Source organism: Salvelinus sp. IW2-2015, linkage group LG4q.2, assembly GCF_002910315.2.
Source record: "Salvelinus sp. IW2-2015 linkage group LG4q.2, ASM291031v2, whole genome shotgun sequence".
Lineage (NCBI taxonomy): Eukaryota > Metazoa > Chordata > Actinopteri > Salmoniformes > Salmonidae > Salvelinus > Salvelinus sp. IW2-2015.
This window is the reverse complement of record NC_036843.1, coordinates 10,903,965-10,922,618: the sequence shown is the minus strand read 5'-3', so window position 1 is coordinate 10,922,618 and position 18,654 is coordinate 10,903,965. Positions and strand designations below refer to the sequence as shown.

The 18,654-nt window shown below is 41.7% G+C and overlaps 2 protein-coding genes across 3 annotated transcripts in view; both read left to right on the top strand.

Moving 5' to 3' along the window:
• The window catches only part of pgfb (placental growth factor b), a 34,317-nt gene extending 29,154 nt beyond the window's left edge, over positions 1–5,163 (top strand). The window contains 6 exon segments of the mRNA XM_070443368.1: positions 2,378–2,574; positions 2,716–2,795; positions 2,920–2,949; positions 3,062–3,117; positions 3,247–3,313; positions 3,315–5,163. Of these exon segments, the coding sequence (XP_070299469.1) occupies positions 2,378–2,574; positions 2,716–2,795; positions 2,920–2,949; positions 3,062–3,117; positions 3,247–3,313; positions 3,315–3,417 (533 nt within the window). The 3' untranslated portion in view covers positions 3,418–5,163.
• Positions 5,164–5,489: 326 nt separating this feature from the next.
• On the top strand, positions 5,490–18,207 carry cipca (CLOCK-interacting pacemaker a). Of its 2 annotated transcripts, XM_023986640.2 has the most exons (4): positions 5,539–5,650; positions 15,497–15,660; positions 16,021–16,166; positions 17,119–18,207. In XM_023986640.2, exons 2-4 carry the CDS (start codon positions 15,603–15,605, stop codon positions 17,974–17,976), a joined length of 1,062 nt encoding a protein of 353 aa, XP_023842408.1. In that variant the 5' UTR covers positions 5,539–5,650; positions 15,497–15,602; the 3' UTR covers positions 17,977–18,207. The 2 variants fall into 2 exon arrangements, with proteins under 2 accessions (XP_023842409.1, XP_023842408.1); XM_023986641.2 differs by lacking the exon at positions 15,497–15,660 and having other exon boundaries at positions 5,490–5,650.
• Positions 18,208–18,654: the final 447 nt, after the last annotated feature.

Genomic DNA, 18,654 nt, shown 5'->3' with positions numbered 1-18,654 from the left:
TCAGATTGGTCGGACCAGCGTTGAACAGACCTGAGCGCGGGAGCTTGTTGTTTTAGTTTCTGTTTGTAGGCTGGAATCAACAAAATGGAGTCGTGGTCAGCTTTTCCGAAAGGGGGGCGGGGGAGGGCCTTATATGCGTCGCGGAAATTAGTTTAACAATGAACACATCAGCTGTATGTGACCAGGTGAAAAAAAACTTTCCAAACTATATCATAACCGCTACACACAGCCTACATCGTTGTCACGATATTAGCTAAAGTAACATCATAGTCAGCATAGCTAATAGAACTAATGTGTTAGTAAACCCGCTACAATCATACCGTAACGTTACAGTGTACAGTCAGTAAGCAGTTTTACACAAACCCCGGCGGGCCCCGGGGGCAATAAATTAGTAAAACCAAAAGCTTACCTTGACTTGGAAGAGTTCCATTGTTGTGTTGGATAGCCAGCTAGCTAACATAGCATCCCTCTGTTTGAGCAGAGTGTTTGATAAACTAGCTAAGAAAGTGAAACTGAAAGTGAAAAAAAGGATGAAATCGCTCTCCCTCTCTCTCTCTCTCTCTCTCTCTCTCTCTCTCTCTCTGTCTTGCTTCTCCTTAATTTTGGAAGAAATTAATTTGTTCAAAACTGTTCAACTATTGTCTTTCTCTCTCTTTGAGTCAACTTCTCACCACATTTTATGCACTGCAGTGCTAGCTAGCTGTAGCTTAAGCTTTCAGTACTAGATTCATTCTCTGATCCTTTTGATTGGGTGGACAACATGTCAGTTCATGCTGTAAGAGCTCTGATAGGTTGGAGGACATCCTCCGGAAGTTGTCATAATTACTGTTTAAGTCTATGGAAGGGGGTGAGAACCATGAGCCTCCTAGGTTTTGTATTGAAGTCAATGTACCCAGAGGAGGAGGGAAGCTAGCTGTCCATCTATGCAGCTTGTGTTGCTGACAGACAGACAGATTGGTGAACGAGAGGCTGACTCTCACTGTTTTTACAGTCTACATCCTCCTGCCGTAAACCATGGGGTGCTTTCCCTCCTCTTCCTCACATGCTGCATAGCCATTTAGTACAGTGAGATATTTCCATGTTGAAATACACAAAGTACTACAACACTCTCTGTAGCTTGTTTTCTCTGAACACTCGGAATCAGAATTGATTCATCTATTAGCAGCTTAATTATAGATATGGTTGAAAGGCATTAATGAATGATCCTTGATTGCGGTGGAGGATGTCAGGTCCGTTAATAAGCTCTGAGGGTTGAGGTTTCAGGGTTGAAGGGGTAAGTGAGGACAAGCAGCTAGGGATTACAGGGGCTGCTGAATGAGGTACTGGGGACACCCTTAAACCCCTTTGACACACTTCCTCTCACATCCTCTCTCCGCACTATATTGTAAATCACTGCAACAACAGTGAAAAAGAAAAGGAATGTGTGACTTAATGTAATGAGCACCTATAACCTGTTGGGAGGATTGAGACAACATCTCCTTCACCCCTCCCTGGCCTGGCTCCCCCTGACCTGTCTGCTTTTATAAACAGCTGTTGTGGTGCCGGGCTCCATGCGGTGACCCCAGGGTCAGCCAGATCCCAGAGGTGCCTGGGGGGGCAGCTCAGCTCAGCTCTGCTCCGGGCAGGTTCTGTTCATGGAAAACAATTTCCAGTGTTTGTTTTCTCTTTCCTCTCTGTTTGTTCGGGCAGAGTTGGTCCTTGTTTTTCCTTTACTGACGATATTATGGGTACACTTTCACACATATGCTCCCACAGGAAAGCTCGTATTACACAACATTTTTTCTTAAAAATGAAAACCAGGATAGACACCAAGCATATCAGAGTTTCTTTTTATGTTTCAGCATCTACACTTGATGAGTGTCCTAAATCTTTTTGAAACGATCTGCAGATGGCTCTGTTTTTTGCCCTAGTGGTTGTGATAACATAGACAGTGAGTACAGTACATTATGGAGAAAAAACAGTAAGGCAGACTGGGAAATATTAAGAAAGGATGTTGTGCCATCTCAGAATTAAGCTGACAGACAACACACACACACACAAACCTCAGCCGGTTGGTGTAAAACTCTGCTCGTTGAATTGCACAGTGTGACAGATGATATGAGACTAGGCTAATGAGGCACACTGTAATTGTGCAAGTGTGCGTCTCTATCGGCTGAAGTGTTGAAACGGGTAATCCCCTCTACGTGCAGGTTCAGCACCAGCCATCACACCAGCCATCTCTCCTCCAGTCCAGATCCATCAGGCTGGGGAGCTGCCAGGAGGCATGGGTGGATGTGATTGGGGCATCCAGGGAACTGTACAATGGCTTTATGAGGCTATATGTCCTGTGATGGACAGCTGTCTCACTTCCTCTCCTCTCCTCTCTCCTCTTCCCCAGTATTAATGTTCCAGGATGTGTGGGGCCGTAGTTTCTGCCGGACCATAGAGAAGCTGGTGGAGGTGGTCCAAGAGTACCCTGGGGAGGTGGAGCACATCTACAGCCCCTCCTGTGTGCCCCTGGTGCGCTGCGCTGGTTGCTGTGGCGATGAGAACCTGGAGTGTCATCCTACTCGGACCTCTAATGTCACCATGCAGGTAATAGGACACATCCCTTCTGAGGATGGCTGCCATGTAGTGAGGTCGTCAGTGTATTTGATATTTGTATGCCAAGACAAGGAAAAAGGCTTTTTTCTACTTTGTCCCCTGCAACTTGTTCAACAACCTGTTCATTCTCAGCTGTTGAAAATCAAGCCAGCGGAGCAGGGTCAAGAATACGTTGAGATGACTTTTGTGGAGCACCAGACATGTGAATGTAGGTAAGAGAAAAAAAGACTTTCTGCTTTGGTAGTATGTGTTTGGTCACTGTAAACCAGCTGCATTGTAATATGATATGACTGATTTTTATATAATTAATCAGTGGTGTTCATATTTCATTCCTAGAATCAGGAAGGCTGTGGTGAAAAGTGAAAGGTGAGCATATCAATTGCCATAATGTCCATTGTAAAGTTAGAGAGTGGGACAGAAATGTTGCTGTCTCTATAATACTTGATAGTTGAGCTCATATCACTGATAATTTCTGCAGAAGGAGACAGAGAGGGAGAGGAAAGAAAAGAAAGGAGAGACAGAGAGCGAAAGCTTGTGACAGGTGAGTAATGACGTCTGGAAAATGTAGCAAAATATTTGTCCATCGACCATACATTACATCTTTCTATGTGAAGTAAAAATGCCCCACATGTTAATGTATCATCTATCTCGTTTGTGTCCAAGGTGTCAGCCACCTCGCAGATAACTGCAGTAGCAGCCCTACACCTGTTGCAACCGGCATCTCTATTTATTCCCTGCCCAGCGCTAACAGTATCAAGAGTCTTCAAAACAAACACATCAATACTGTGTGTCTCCATGCACCTAGAGACTCAAGCAGCTGGGTTGTTATGGTGACAGGCCCTCTTGCTGTAGGGGAGTGTTTCTAACTTAGGTTCCACAGGAAGCACATGTTGCTTGGTGAAAAAAATACCTTGGTGACAACTGACCTGACAGACATTTATGTGAAGCAGTGCAATTGAAGATCAAACATTTAAAGGTTTTACATTTAAAATCATGATGGATATATTTTGCATAATTACATGATTATTATTGTTTAGTGTTGTTTATTTTATTGCTGTGGTTATTTTAGCTGCTTATCCCATTTAACATGAATAGGCCTATTTATGAATAAATGTTCCATTCATGAAATTGCAATGTTGTTTCATTAAATCTTTAGGACTAACCGACTAACCAAATACTTGGGGTCCTCTCATGGCAAGTCGGTTCATTAGTAGACTAGCAACTCCTTTCCCAAACTGAATGAGTTATATTTTACTTTTTGTGTTGTGGTATAAAACATTGTACTGTCATACATGGTCTATGGACTAGTACAGTCAGTGAGTTTTCAGCCTTATGTGGAGGAGACTAGGACGTACTAAGTGCTCAGGAGCCCCTGCAGCAGCAACAAGGCTATACTAGTAGAATATCACCCTCCAGTGGTTACAAATGGCATTTTCAGAGTAATTATTTTAAAATAAGTTTGTTTAGGATGAAGTATAGAATTATATTATTGATATAATAGGTACAGTTATGTCCATCATAATTTTTTCATAGGACAAGGTGTTGGTGTACTTTTATGGAATTAAATAGAAATATCATAAAATAACCACAAAATCAACTTACATGTAGGCTATGCAATATACTGTAACATACACATTGTATTTTTCATCTTAGTGTTAAAAAAATCAGACAACAAGTCACTGGCCATGTAACATAATAATCAATAACTCCAAAGCAAGTTGACCTACAAGTAGACCTACACTGCAAGTAGACCTACACTGCAAGTAGACCTACACCCCAGTATCAATTTAAGGAGCTGCGTTAGAAAGAGCTGAGTTAAACCAACTTAAGCTATGAACAATCATGGAACTTGAACTGACTGGTTGCTGTGAAAATGGCTAATTGGACCATATAAACTCTGTTAACATTTTAACTTGGTGATCAAGACACTCAGACTAGGTGTGTTCCTTGTTTCTCTATTTCATTTATAGGCCTATAACTTCTGCTGTCATTTCTGTTTCATGACTTACGGCGTTATTGTGTTTTTTTCATACTACTTTGTGTTTCTGATTCTTTCACAGCTGAACCAAATATTAAAATGAGTTGCTGCTCTTAGAGTTTCAATGTTTCTATTCCCATCTGTCATCCACTCACCTCAAGTCATTTTACAATCTACACACTAATCGAGTACACTACCACATTGCCCGCCACCTGTGGTGGGTCTGTTTTCAACATGACTTTCATATTGGCCTTTTTGTGTATTATCTGTTGAATAAAGCAGTGGGTTGATGTACAGAACTATGAATGACATTTTACACTTAAGAGTAGACAATTGTTTTATCATTTGTGCTTGTTGTGTATTTATTAGACAGCTTGAAGACTAAGATCTTCAGTGTCCTTGAATATGACTAAGAACAAATTTGTTCGGGAGAAGTGCATGCCTATTTTATCTCAAAAATAAAATACAATCTGTGATGTTGTAATCAAATATGATAAAGGATATGCCCAAACATCTGAGTGAGTATTATATATTGTAAATATATATAGATATATTATATCTGTGAAGAGTGTGCAACAGTTAATAAAGAAATATATAATTGTCTTATGTGGCTCAAATATCATAATTTTTGTGAGAAACCATTTGTTGGGAGGGTGGTGTGTGTACGTGCGTGTGAGTGAGAAAGAGAGATGTTGATAACAGCTCAATCTGTTTTGGATTATACCTACCGGTATACAGGATAATAATGGCACAGACAGTTCCATATTATATTACACATCGCATTTATGATGTTAATTTTGGTTCTGATCAAGCCATATCGTTTGCAAAATACATCGCTCTGGTCGCAATGCCAATGTTGTACACCAATAGGAATGCTTGAAAAAATAGAGGGAGTGCCGCATACACAGTTTCCTTAGCAACGCCTGCTGCCCAGTTATACGGCAAAGACTATAGAGTGTTGAATCCGTTTTACATTGAAAAGTTTTGGTCTTTCATCGAAGCGAAAGCAACGCGAACTCTTTTAGTTTAATAGTTGCGAATGTGAACACGTCTACGTTGTCGAATTTTCAAGAGGACTCAACACTTAAAGTAGGTACAAAACGATATATTTGATTTTGGGATCTCGTGATTGCATTGTTGGCAGTGCTCCGCCACTTTCAAAGTCCGATGTAGCCTACACAGCACCGTGTTTTGACTGAGCAGAGCCGGACAACAACAATCTCGGTTCAACCAGTCCAGACATGGCGGGCAAAGGGGCGCAGCGTAACGACAAGCTAGCAAACACAGCTGGCTAATGCAGTTAGCTATGTAGCTAACTTTAGAGAGTGATATCCACTAAATTTTCGAACGCTTTTAAAAAAACGGAAGCCAAACGGGGAAACTATGGATACAACTTCCCCCTGCGCTCGCGCTCTTCATGTGCGTGCCACTAGAAATCCATGAATTAGCTTGTTTCTGTTAGCCGTACAGAGGAAGTAGAGGGACAAACTCTTTTTATAGATGGACAGCTATTCCGAGACAGCTCCATAATACCATGGCTGTACTAAATTCTAAAGCGACTTCAGGTTACGAAAAAAAAAGTATGGGAACTGTAAAAATATCTGAACACTGACTTGGATATGAACACATACTACTCAATTACATGCTCGCTTACACATACACACTTATCTCGCTCTCTTCTCTCATATTAAAAACCAATGTCAAAGCTACTATGTATACCTTATATAAACTAGGCAAGTCAGTTAAGAACAAAGTTTTATTTACAATGATGGCCCGGACGATGCTGGGCCAATTGTGCGCCGCCCTATGGGACTCACAATCACGGCCGGATGTGATACAGCCAGGATTCGAACCAGGGACATTAGTGACGCAACTTGCACTGAGATGCAGTGCCTTAGACCACTGCGTCCTTGTGTGTTAACTATTTAACTGTACTAGAATGCTTAAAAGTCCGCTCAAATTTTAAATATCGGTGTCAAGGAAAATATTGGATATCGGTATCGGCCAAAAATGTCATATCGGTGCGTCACTAATTTGTACTGTAGTGAAGCCGTCTCTATAGTAATGCAAGGTCTCTTTCTCGATCATGTGAAACGTCAATTGCTATGGAAATGCTGGGATGTGTTTTTCAATGATGTTAAAGGTAATTATGATGCAACTATTATGGTGATACGATATGGATTACAATTATCATCCTGAATATTTAGGTTGTGCGCACTACATTTTACACACATAGACACTCAACCATGCAAATTGGCAGGGTTATTAATTATTTGGACATCACACATTATAGTTTTACTCTTATACAGACATAATACACGCTCTCACTAAATCACATCCAATGTCATACACATCAATCTACTCCGATTTACTACACACATAATATCTTGTCTCAATTTTCTAACATCTGTGGCATTGGCTCACAGGAAGACAGGCAAGGGAATAAAAACAAATATTGCTAGAACCTATTTCTTGAATTCTAAATATCAGACATTTGAAAGCTCTAATTTTGACCGTCATAATACCTCTTATGACAGTAACTTTACAAGCACAAATTACGGTCAATTTAGACTGAATAAAGTATCTAGTTATGGTAAGGGGTGAAATAAGTATAGCTAGTTATAATTGTAACGGTTTAGCAGATTATAAAAAAAGATCAGTCTTTACGTGGCTAAAAGAAAAGGAATATAACATACACTGTTTATAGGACACTCACGCTACATCCTTAGATGAAGTTGTGTGGAAAAGGGAATAGGGTGGTCAAATAATTGTCTGTCATGGACAAAGGAACTCGAAAGTTGTGATTTGATATTAATTAACAAAAAATTTGATCTGAATGTGCAATTTAGAGTTCGACCAATTATGATTTTTCAACACCGCTACCGATTTTATTGTAGGACCAAAAAAAAGCCGATACCGATTAATCAGACGATTTCATTTTTTATTATATATATATTTGTAATAATGACAATTACAACAATACTCAATGAACACTTTTATTTTAACTTAATATAATACATAAATAAAATCTATTTAGTCTCAAATAAATAATGAAACATGTTCAATTTGGTTTAAATGATGCAAAAACAGTGTTGGAGAAGAAAGTAAAAGTGCAATATGTGCCATGTAAAAAATAAAATAAAAAAAGCTAACGTTTAAGTTCCTTGCTCAGAACATGAGAACATATGAAAGCTGGTGGTTCCTTTTAACATGAGTCTTCAATATTCCCAGTTAAGAAGTTTTAGGTTGTAGTTATAGGAATTATGATGCGTTGACTATTTCGCTCTATACCATTTTTATGTATTTCATTTACACTTTGACTATTGGATGTTCTTATAGGCACCTTAGTATTGCCAGCCTAATCTCGGGAGTTAATAATCTTGAAGTCATAAACAGCGCTGTGCCTCAAGCATTGCTAAGAGCTGCTGGCAAACGCAGTAAAGTGCTGGTTGAATAAAATGCTTACGAGACTGCTGCTGCCTACCATTGCTCAGTCAGACGGCTCTTACCAAATATCAAATCATATACTTAAATATAATATAATAAACACACAGAAATACGAGCCTTTGGTCATTAATATGGTCAAATACGGAAACTGTCATTTAGAAAACAAAACATTTTATTCTTTCAGTGAAATACGTAACCGTTCTGTATTTTATCGAACGGGTGGCAACCCTAAGTCTAAGTATTGGTGTTACATTGCACAACCTTCAATGTTATGACATAATTATGTAAAAGTCTGGCAAATTAATTACGGTCTTTGTTAGGAAGAAATGGTCTTCACACAGCTTGCAACGAGCCAGGCGGCCCAAACTCCTGCATATACCCTGACTCCGCTTGCACTGGATGCAAGAGAGGTTACACAATTTCCCGAGTTAATATTGCCTGCTAACATTAATTTATTTTAACTAAATATGCAGGTTTAAAAAAATATACTTCTGTGTATTGATTTCAAGAAAGGCATAGATTTTTTTATTTAAAAAAAATAAATGTTATCCCCTTTTCTCCCCAATTTTCGTGGTATCCAAGTAATTACTATCTTGCTAGTAATTACTATCTTGTCTCATCGCTACAACTCCCGTACGGGCTCGGGAGAGACGAAGGTCGAAAGCCACGCGTCCTCCGAAGCACAACCCAACCAAGCCGCACTGCTTCTTAACACAGCGCGCCTCCAACCCGGAAGCCAGCCGCATCAATGTGTCGGAGGAAACACCGTGCACCTGGCCCCCTTGGTTAGCGCGCACTGCGCCCGGCCCGCCACAGGAGTCGCTGGAGCGCGATGAGACAAGGATATCCCTACCGGCCAAACCCTCCCTAACCCGGACGACGCTAGCCCAATTGTGCGTCGCCCCACGGACCTCCCGGTCGCGGCCGGCTGCGACAGAGCCTGGGCGCGAACCCAGAGACTCTGGTGGCGCAGCTAGCACTGCGATGCAGTGCCCTAGACCACTGCGCCACCCGGGAGGCCCCAAGGCATTGATTTTTATGGTTATGTACATTTGTGCAACAATTGTGCTTTTTTCGCGAATGCGCTTTTGTTAAGGAAATCACAAATATTATTGACACATTAGAAATTGGAGACTAAAAAACCCAGACCTAGTGAGATATACAGTACATGGAGGAGACTTAAATCAAGCTAGTCGTCTTGACTACTTTCTTGTCTCTTTATCTCTTGCATCAAAGGTTAAAAAAGTTTTAATAGGAGACAGAATGTGATCGGATCATCATCTAATTGGCCTTCACATAACTCTAATAGATTTTCCACGTGGATGGGGATATTGGAAATTTAATCAAAGTTTACTGGAAGACAACTTATTTTGTCTTCCAAGTTTGGACACACCTACTCATTCAAGGGTTTTTCTTTATTTTTACTATTTTCTACATCATAGAATATTAGTGAAGACATCAAAACTATGAAATAACAGATATGGAATCATGTAGTAACCAAAAAAGTGTATATATTTCAGATTCTTCAAAGTAGCCACCCTTTGCCTTGATGACAGCTTTGCACACTCTTGGCATTCTCTCAACCAGCTTCATGAGGAATGCTTTTCCAACAGTCTTGAAGGAGTTACCACAATTTCTGAGCACTTGTTGGCTGCTTTTCCTTCATTCTGCGGTCCAACTCATCCCAAACCATCCCAATTGGGTTGAGGTCGGGTGATTGTGGAGGCCAGCACTCCATCACTTTCCTTTTTAGTCAAATAGCCCTTACACAGCCTGGAGGTGTGTTTTGGGTCATTGTCCTGTTGAAAAACAAATGAAAGTCCCACTAAGTGCAAACCAAATGGAATGGCGTATCGCTGCAGAATGCTGTGGTAGCCATGCTGGTTGTGTGCCTTGAAGTCTAAATAAACCAGCAAAGCACTCCCACACCATTACACCTCCTCCATGCTTCAAGGTGGGAACCACACATGCGAAGATCATCCATTCACCTACTCTGCGTCTCACAAAGACACGGTGGTTGGAACCAAAAATCTCAAATTTGGACTCCTCAGATCAAAGAACAGATTTCCACCGGTCTAATGTCCATTGCTCATGTTTCTTGGCCTATGCAAGTCTCTTATTCTTATTGATATCCTTTAGTAGTGATTTCTTTGCAGCAATTCAACCATGAAGGCCTGATTCACACAGTCTCCTCTGAACAATTGATGTTGAGATGTGTCTATTACTTGAACTCTGTGAAGCATTTATTTTGGCTGCAATCTGAGGCTGGTAATTCTAACTAACTTATCCTCTGCAGCAGAGGTAACTCTGGGTCTTCCTTTCCTGTGGCGGTCCTCATGAGAGCCAGTTTCATCATAGCGCTTGATGGTTTTTGCGACTGCGCTTGAAGAAACTTTCAAAGTTCTTAATTTTCCGCATTGACTGACCTTCATGTCTTAAAGTAATGATGGACTGTCATGAAACATTGATGAACATTTGAACATCTTGGCCATGTTCTGTTATAAATCTCCACCTGCACAGCCAGAAGAGGACTGGCCACCCTCATAGCCTGGTTCTCTCTAGGTTTTTCCTAGGTTTTGGCTTTCTAGGGAGTTTTCCCTAGCCACCGTGCTTCTACACCTGCATTGCTTGCTGTTTGGGGTTTTAGGCTGGGTTTCTGTACAGCACTATCAGCTGATGAAGTAGGGTATATAAATACATTTGATTTGATTTTTCTTTGCTTATTTGATCTGTTTTGCCATAATATGGACTTGGTCTTTTACCAAATAGAGCTATATTCTGTATACCACTCCTACCATGTCACAACACAACTGATTGGCAAGCACATTAAGAAGGAAAAAATTCCACAAATTCTTTTAACAAATGAAGCTGGTTGAGAGAATACCTGAGAGTGTGCAAAGCTGTCAAGGCAACGGGTGGCTACTTTGAAGAATCTCAAATATATAAAATATATTTTGATTTGATTAACACTTTTTGGTTACTACATGATTCTATGTGTTATTTCATAGTTTAGATGTCTTCACTATTATTTTACCATGTAGAAAATTGTAAATAAAGAAACCCTGGAATGAGTTGGTGTGTGGTACTTATATATTTAATGTGTGTGTGTGTGTGTGTATGTGTGTATATATTCTGTTTAGCAATATAAATATATATTGCTAACCAGATATATATATTATATCTACAGTGGGGAGACAAGTATTTGATACACTGACAATTTTGCAGGTTTTCCTACTTACAAAGCATGTAGAGGTCTGTAATTTTATCATAGGTACACTTCAACTGTGAGAGAAGGAATCTAAACAAAAATCCAGAAAATCACATTGTATGATTTTTAAGTAATTAATTTGCATTTTATTGCATGACATAAGTATTTGATACATCAGAAAAGCAGAACTGAATATTTGGTACAGAAACCTTAGTTTGCAATTACAGAGATCATACGTTTCCTGTAGTTCTTGACCAGGTTTGCACACACCGCAGCAGGGATTTTGGCCCACTCCTCCATACAGACCTTCCAGATCCTTCAGGTTTCGGGGCTGTCGCTGGGCAATACGGACTTTCGGCTCCCTCCAAAGATTTTCTATTGGGTTCAGGTCTGGAGACTGGCTAGCCACTCCAGGACCTTGAGATGCTTCTTACGGAGCCACTCCTTAGTTGCCCTGGCTGTGTGTTTCGGGTCGTTGTCATGCTGGAAGACCCAGCCACGACCCATCTTCAATGCTCTTACTGAGGGAAGGAGGTTGTTGGTCAAGATCTCGCGATACATGGCCCCATCCATCCTCCTTCAATACGGTGCAGTCGTCCTGTCCCCTTTGCAGAAAAGCATCCCAAAGAATGATGTTTCACCTCCATGCTCACGGTTGGGATGTGTTCTTGGGGTTGTACTCATCCTTCTATTCCTCCAAACACGGCGAGTGGAGTTTGAGCAAAAAGCTTATTTTTGTCTCATCAGACCACATGACCTTCTCCCATTCCTCCTCTGGATCATCCAGATGGTCTTGGCAAACTTCAGACGGGCCTGGACATGCGCTGGCTTGAGCAGGGGGACCTTGCGTGCGCTGCAGGATTTTAATCCATGACGGCGTAGTGTGTTACTAATGGTTTTCTTTGAGACTGTGGTCCCAGCTCTCTTCAGGTCATTGACCAGGTCCTGCCGTGTAGTTCTGGGCTGATCCCTCACATTCCTCATGATCATTGATGCCCCACGAGGTGAGATCTTGCATGGAGCCCAGACCGAGGGTGATTGACCGTCATCTTGAACTTCTTCCATTTTCTAATAATTGTGCCAACAGTTGTTGCTTCTCACCAAGCTGCTTGGCTATTGTCCTGTAGCCCATCCCAGCCTTGTACAGGTCTACAATTTATCCCTGATGTCCTTACACAGCTCTCTGGTCTTGGCCATTGTGGAGAGGTTGGAGTCTGTTTGATTGAGTGTGTGGACAGGTGTCTTTTATACAGGTAACGAGTTCAAACAGGTGCAGTTAATACAGGTAATGAGTGGAGAACAGGAGGGCTTCTTAAAGAAAAACTAACAGGTCTGTGAGAGCCGGAATTCTTACTGGTTGGTAGGTGATCAAATACTTATGTCATGCAATAAAATGCAAATTAATTACTTAAAAATCATACAATGTGATTTTCTGGATTTTTGTTTTAGATTCCGTCTCTCACAGTTGAAGTGTACTATGATAATTGACAGACCTCTACATGCTTTGTAAGTAGGAAAACCTGCAAAATCGGCAGTGTATCAAATACTTGTTCTCCCCACTGTATATCTGTTTAGCAATATGTATATATTTATATTGCTAAACAGGTGGGGCTCAAAACAGGTGTGGCTCTGCCGGGTCGACACTGCTGATAATGTGCCTGGACCTTGTCGGCTAATTTGCTGAGAAAAAAACCAAACCTGACCCAAATGGTTGCCCAATCAGGCAGGCTTGATGCAGTTCTTTCGAGGTGAATATGCATTCAAAAGGCAGGCTTTTGAGTGGTTATACAAATGACAGGCTATTCACTGCAGTTTACAGCCTAAACTAGAGTTGTTTACTAACTTAATGAAATTCTTCATTACTTTGTGTTGTTGTAGCCTAGGTACGATACACGTCTTGTCCCTAGAACAATAGGTTAGCTTTTCTAGCTAGGTGTGCACCGGGGTACTGGGAGGGAGCGCACTCAGCCCAACCTCGGGAGCTAGAGGCAACCTATGATTTCGGTATCTGATTTAACTTTTTTCATTTTGCTGTGTAAATGGACTGGATATATTCACTCTGGTATTAAGCCTAATGTTGAACTATGAATTATGGGCAAATATGCATTCGCATCTTAGGCTATAGGCTACATCTCGAGCCTGTCTGTCGTCATTCTTCTGTTGCGCAAATACGCACCTGGCCTCTCCGCTGCCATGGCTATTCCTCTTAAATCTTGTGGCTTCTCAGGAAAATACAGTCTAGAATAACATGTTGGACACTTATTTCGACTGATTTTCTTTAGCCTACTAAGAGCCTATTGGAGGAGAGATGCACGCTTGCTCTTGTTGCTGAATGTAAAATAGGCTACAGCATTAAGAACATGCGGAGAGTTGGATAAGTCCATATTTTCTTATAGTAGCAGGGCTATCTTCACCGGGCTACATCCTGACAAAATACACAATATGAGTAGCCTGCTAATGTACCTTTCTGGACCTTCTAAACTGTTGAGAATAGACCCAAACTGATCCAAATTGTTGCATAACAAAGGCCTAGGCTGTAGGACTATGCAATTATTTAGGCATGAAATAAAATAGGACATTTGAGCGGTTATTCAAATTTGTCTAAATCGCTGCAGTTTATAGCCTTTAGACAATAATTTTGTACTCACTTGATAACAATACATTCCTCATTGCATTGGGTTTTTGTAGCCCAGGTATAATACTTTTCTTGTCTAAAAATGTAGGCCTAATCAATAGTGAAGCTTTGCATTCACAGGGATTTTTTTTTTAATGCTAGGCCTAATAGCCTATTCACGGAAAGAAGCATGCTTGCTCTTGCTAATTGCTGAATGTAAAACAGGCCTACAGCGTAGAAAATGCATGTCGGGGTTACGTTTTAGGAGAGAAAGTGCATTGGTGTGATCACTTTTAGCCTGTTATGATAACATTGTTGTACTGATGCGTTGCAAATAGTTGCACAGGACATACAGAGAGATGAGCTCAGTGAAAAAGAAGACCGAAAGGAATTGACAACCATTAGAAACATGGAAATCGGCCCTCCCGAGTGGCGCAGCGGTCTAAGGCATTGCATCGCGGTGCTAGAGGGTGTCACTACAGATCCAGGTTCGATCACTGGCTGTGTCGCAACCCGCCGCGACTGGGAGACCCATGAGACGGAGCACAATTTGCCCAGCGTCGTCCGGGTTAGGGGAGGGTTTGGTTGGCTGGGATGTCCTTGTCCCATCGCGCTCTAGCAACTCCTTGTGACGGCTGGGCGCATGCACGCTGACTTCAGGTTGCCAGCTGTACTGTGTTTCCTCCGACACATTGGTGCGACTGGCTTCCGGGTTAAGTGAGCAGTGTGTCAAGAAGCAATGCGGCTTGGTGGGTCGTGTTTCAGGAGACGGATGGCTCTCGACCTTTGCCTCTCCCCAGTCCGTACAAAATTGGGGAGAAAAAAGGGATAATAAGTACAAAATAAGAATAATGGAAACTTTGAAATCACTTACAAACCACTTGAGCAATGAGACAATGACATGTTGTATAAGATGTGCAGGCTAAACTGCATTTGTTGTTGAATTGATCAATTTAAATACAAGTTAGGCCTACATGTACATTGAAGTATTGCTTGCAGTTGTCACTATGACAATGATCACACCCTGAAAGCACTGAATGGTCTGAACCAGTATATGCGTTAGAGACCTCATGAATGGTCTGTGTTGCCACTTTATTAATAGGCAGTATGCAGTAGCATGCCTTGATCAGTTGATTGACAGGTGTAGGACTGTAAAACAAACTTTCCTCTAGTGTGGATGCCCACCTTTGTTTTTATAGTTAATAGCCCATAGTTTATCATTATAGTTAGTGAATTTGAATGAAATGAATATCAAATTACACTTGTTTACTTGACTTTTATACTCTATAAATATACTCCTTTAAATCATTTACTTTGGCAAGTTTGCCACCGGTGTGCTGCAGTAGAGTGGAAGTCGAATGAATCACTTCCGTTGTTTGGCTTTGCCCATAGCAACGTTTGAAAATGAGGTGGATCGCTAGTAAGCTCATGGTAAAGCTGTTATTGGCTTGCTCTCTCGACAGTACGCAAGCATGATTATTGTGGCTAACTGTTTGTTGTTTGTTACTGTCTGCTAACGTTAGCTAGATAGCTTGCCTAGTGAATTTTACTCCATATGCGGCTATCTAGCTAGGTTGAAACTGTGATTAAATGTTTCATGTGATGTGTAGCCTTACTACACTGTGATTATCGGCTCTAACTATAACTTTTTTTTTTCTATGATTAGGACGATTCAACCCCATTGTAGATGGTTTGGTTTGAGAGGTCCCACGTACCCTACACCTGTCAAGGAAGAGCAAAGATGAGCGAGCCACAGGAGGCCCTCATCCACTATGATGTACCACCTGAGAGCATCTAAGCCAGAGTCTGAGAGGGACTCCGGTTTCTCAGGTGTTACAAACACACGAATGTACACCCTGCCTCTCTATCAACTCTAATCCACAAATCTAGGCCACCACCATTTCCTCACCACTTCCTCACCAGGAGTGGTGACCTATTTTCTTTGCTATGGGTTCACTCAGCTATGACTAGGTCAGGGCATGAATCCCATGGAATCTTTACTGTGGCTGTGGTGCTATTACCTCAAGCTGTTATCTCTCTGTTACCCTTGCAAATATTTCCAAAATTGCTCTTCGAGATCTTGGCACAAAAAAAGCTATTGGTGGTGTTTCTGTTAACTTTATGTTGGGCGTTGGTCTGCTGCTCCCTCTAGGGGGCCATGGTGACAATATGTTTTTTTCTCCTTTCCAGATGCCAGCTCTGAGTACCTGAGTGCGATGGACCCAACTGACTCTGAGGACATGGTGAGGGCCCCAGGTCCCCAGGTGGCTGTAGCCGGAGGATCCCCACCTGGCCTCTCCCCCATGATCATCATGAACAACATAGTCCTGAATCTGGTACTGTACACTACCTTTTTTGTGACCTATGTGCTGTTATTCTCTGCTCAGCTTGTAGTTCAGTTGTACTGTGGTTGGGTTTATTAGCTTCAATATTCCAGGGCTCTACAGTGACCTTTTTTTACAAGGAGCACATGTCCTAAGTGGGGAAAAAATGTAGCACAATGAAAAATATTTGAGTTACTAAAGCGTCAATCCGCATTTGAAACAATAACAAAGCATTTTCCCCACCAGTGTTTTGGTAAAAGGTTGAGGGACGGGGCTGGAGAAATGTAACCACCCTCAAAATCATAGAAAGCTATGGATGCAAGGACTGACCATACATGATATTAAAATTATAGTTTTAACCATTTAACCACACCAGATCCTTTTACTTTGTTTACAAACATTGGAAAACACATTTATATTTTGGCTTCTAATGGGGTAAGACGGTTGAACTTAGCTAATGGGGCATTAATAAGTTTTGCTCTTCAAGAATCAATGGGTTTATATCATTAATATATGTCCAGAAATGAATGTAATAAGTGCAGATTGGTGCTTTAATTATAAGACTTGCCAGCAATTACAACATAGTGTTAGGAGCACCAGAAAATGTGATTTTTAAGATTGAGATAATATCCTACATTTGGCCTATATCTCCTGAAGAAGCTCTCCCTTGTCCTTTCTGTCTGTGCCACGACATGTTTGCATACTACTGAGGCTGAGGGACAGCGAAGAAATCATTACATTATTTTTATTTTTTTATCTAGGGGCACTGGTGCTCCCAGATAAAACATTCCAGCGCAGCAAAATATTTAGGCGCAAATGCCCTTAAATGGTATCACTGTAGAGCCCTATATTCCTTTAACACAGGGAACAATTACAGTACTGTATTCTTCTTTGTCAATTACTATCTTTTTGCACTCCGTTTTTGTATGATCTAATGAGTGAGATGGTATTATGATGCCCCCAGCCAAGCCCAATGTCTCCAGTAGTAAAGCCCTGGGGCTTCCCTTCCTCCCTGGAGATTCTCCCCCAGTCCCAGGTGGTCCTCCTCCATCCCATGGTCCCCAACGGCAGCAACAACATCAGCAACAACATCTCTCCAAAGCGTTCCTCAGACAAGCACCGGGACTCAAGGAATAACTACCTGCCCATACTGAAATCCTATCCCAAAATCGCCCCTCACCCTGGGGAGAGCTCCTCCAGGAGGCAGGGGGCCTCTTCTGCTGAGAGGGGAAGTTCAACGCCTGGGTATCACGGGAGGTGTAACCGGTGGTATCGTCACCATGGCAACAAACTGTACAGCTCCCATAGCCCCCAGCCAAGGCCTCTGACACCCCTCCAAACAGTGGCCACCTTAGAGGTTGTTGACAAACAAACACAGCTGGCCAGCTCTCAGAAGCTGCCAATACCTCAGTTCCTAGGCATGCCTCACTCCCTGGGCACTGAGGCCACTGCTGTAGTCTCCAATAAATGTGCTTCTGTGTCGGAGGCGAGCAGTTGCCAGGGCGACAACGACCGCTGCCAAGACGGCCTGTCCACAGACAACAACAAAGGTAAACGCTTCAGCAACACCTACAACATCCTCAGCAACTCTGGCCTGCTGGGCATAACGCTACGCATCAAGGAGCTGATCAGGCAGAACCGGCGCACCCAGGGCCATTTGAAGCAGCTGCAGGAGCAGACAGATCTGTTTGTGGAGGCCCTGGGCAGTGGTGACCCCCTGGTCTGGACTAGGCTCCAGCTGACCCTGCAGCTAGACACAGACTCTGCCAGGGCTGAGGAGGGGCAGTGTCAGGCCATGGATCCACAGGGCATCCTGGCATAAGACACTAGCAGAAGGAGGTGCATGGATCATAAGCACACCTGCTGTAAACCAGTACAAATGGAGAAATGCGCTTAACCCTTGAACCCTTGCCTATAATCAGTGTTCTGTTTAAATAGCAAGTACTGCTTGCAATAGGGCTATGGCTTCTAGATTAATACATATATCAATACATGCAGGGAATAGATATGGATAAAATAATACAATGAATTAATCCGTACCTGGCCAGAACAGTAACTGCTTTATTATGGGGGGGAAATCACTTTATGACATCGATAATCATTTTTGGGACCAAATTGTAAAGAGGATCTAAGTACACCAGACATTAGCGGTTTGTGTACATTTAAAAATTGCTTTAAAAACTTTAACCAATGAGGAGAGATTAGGAAGAGCTCTAAGAATATTTCATAGTTGATCGTATTTAGTCAGAGAATATTTTAGCTAGTCTAGCAATATGTCCTCTTCAGTATTTTTTCAGTACTAGACTATCGCAGCGCTCAACTGTATATTACTGATTGTGATTCTTTAGAGGGCTGTACATAAATCTTTTGTATTAGTATTATGTATTTTTTTAGGTATGTACATCTAGTGAAATATGGCCTTGTTGATGTTGCTATTTCTTTTAAGCCTGCCTTTGAATTAGGACAACATCAATAACTGAATAGAGTACAGTTAAACACC

Excerpts from the sequence above, each read along its gene's own strand:
- cipca (XM_023986640.2), top strand. The coding sequence starts at position 15,603 with ATGATGTACCACCTGAGAGCATCTAAGCCAGAGTCTGAGAGGGACTCC. Across the intron at positions 15,661-16,020 it reads GAGGGACTCCGGTTTCTCAG|ATGCCAGCTCTGAGTACCTG; the intron begins GTGTTACAAACA and ends TCTCCTTTCCAG. Across the intron at positions 16,167-17,118 it reads ACAACATAGTCCTGAATCTG|CCAAGCCCAATGTCTCCAGT; the intron begins GTACTGTACACT and ends TGATGCCCCCAG.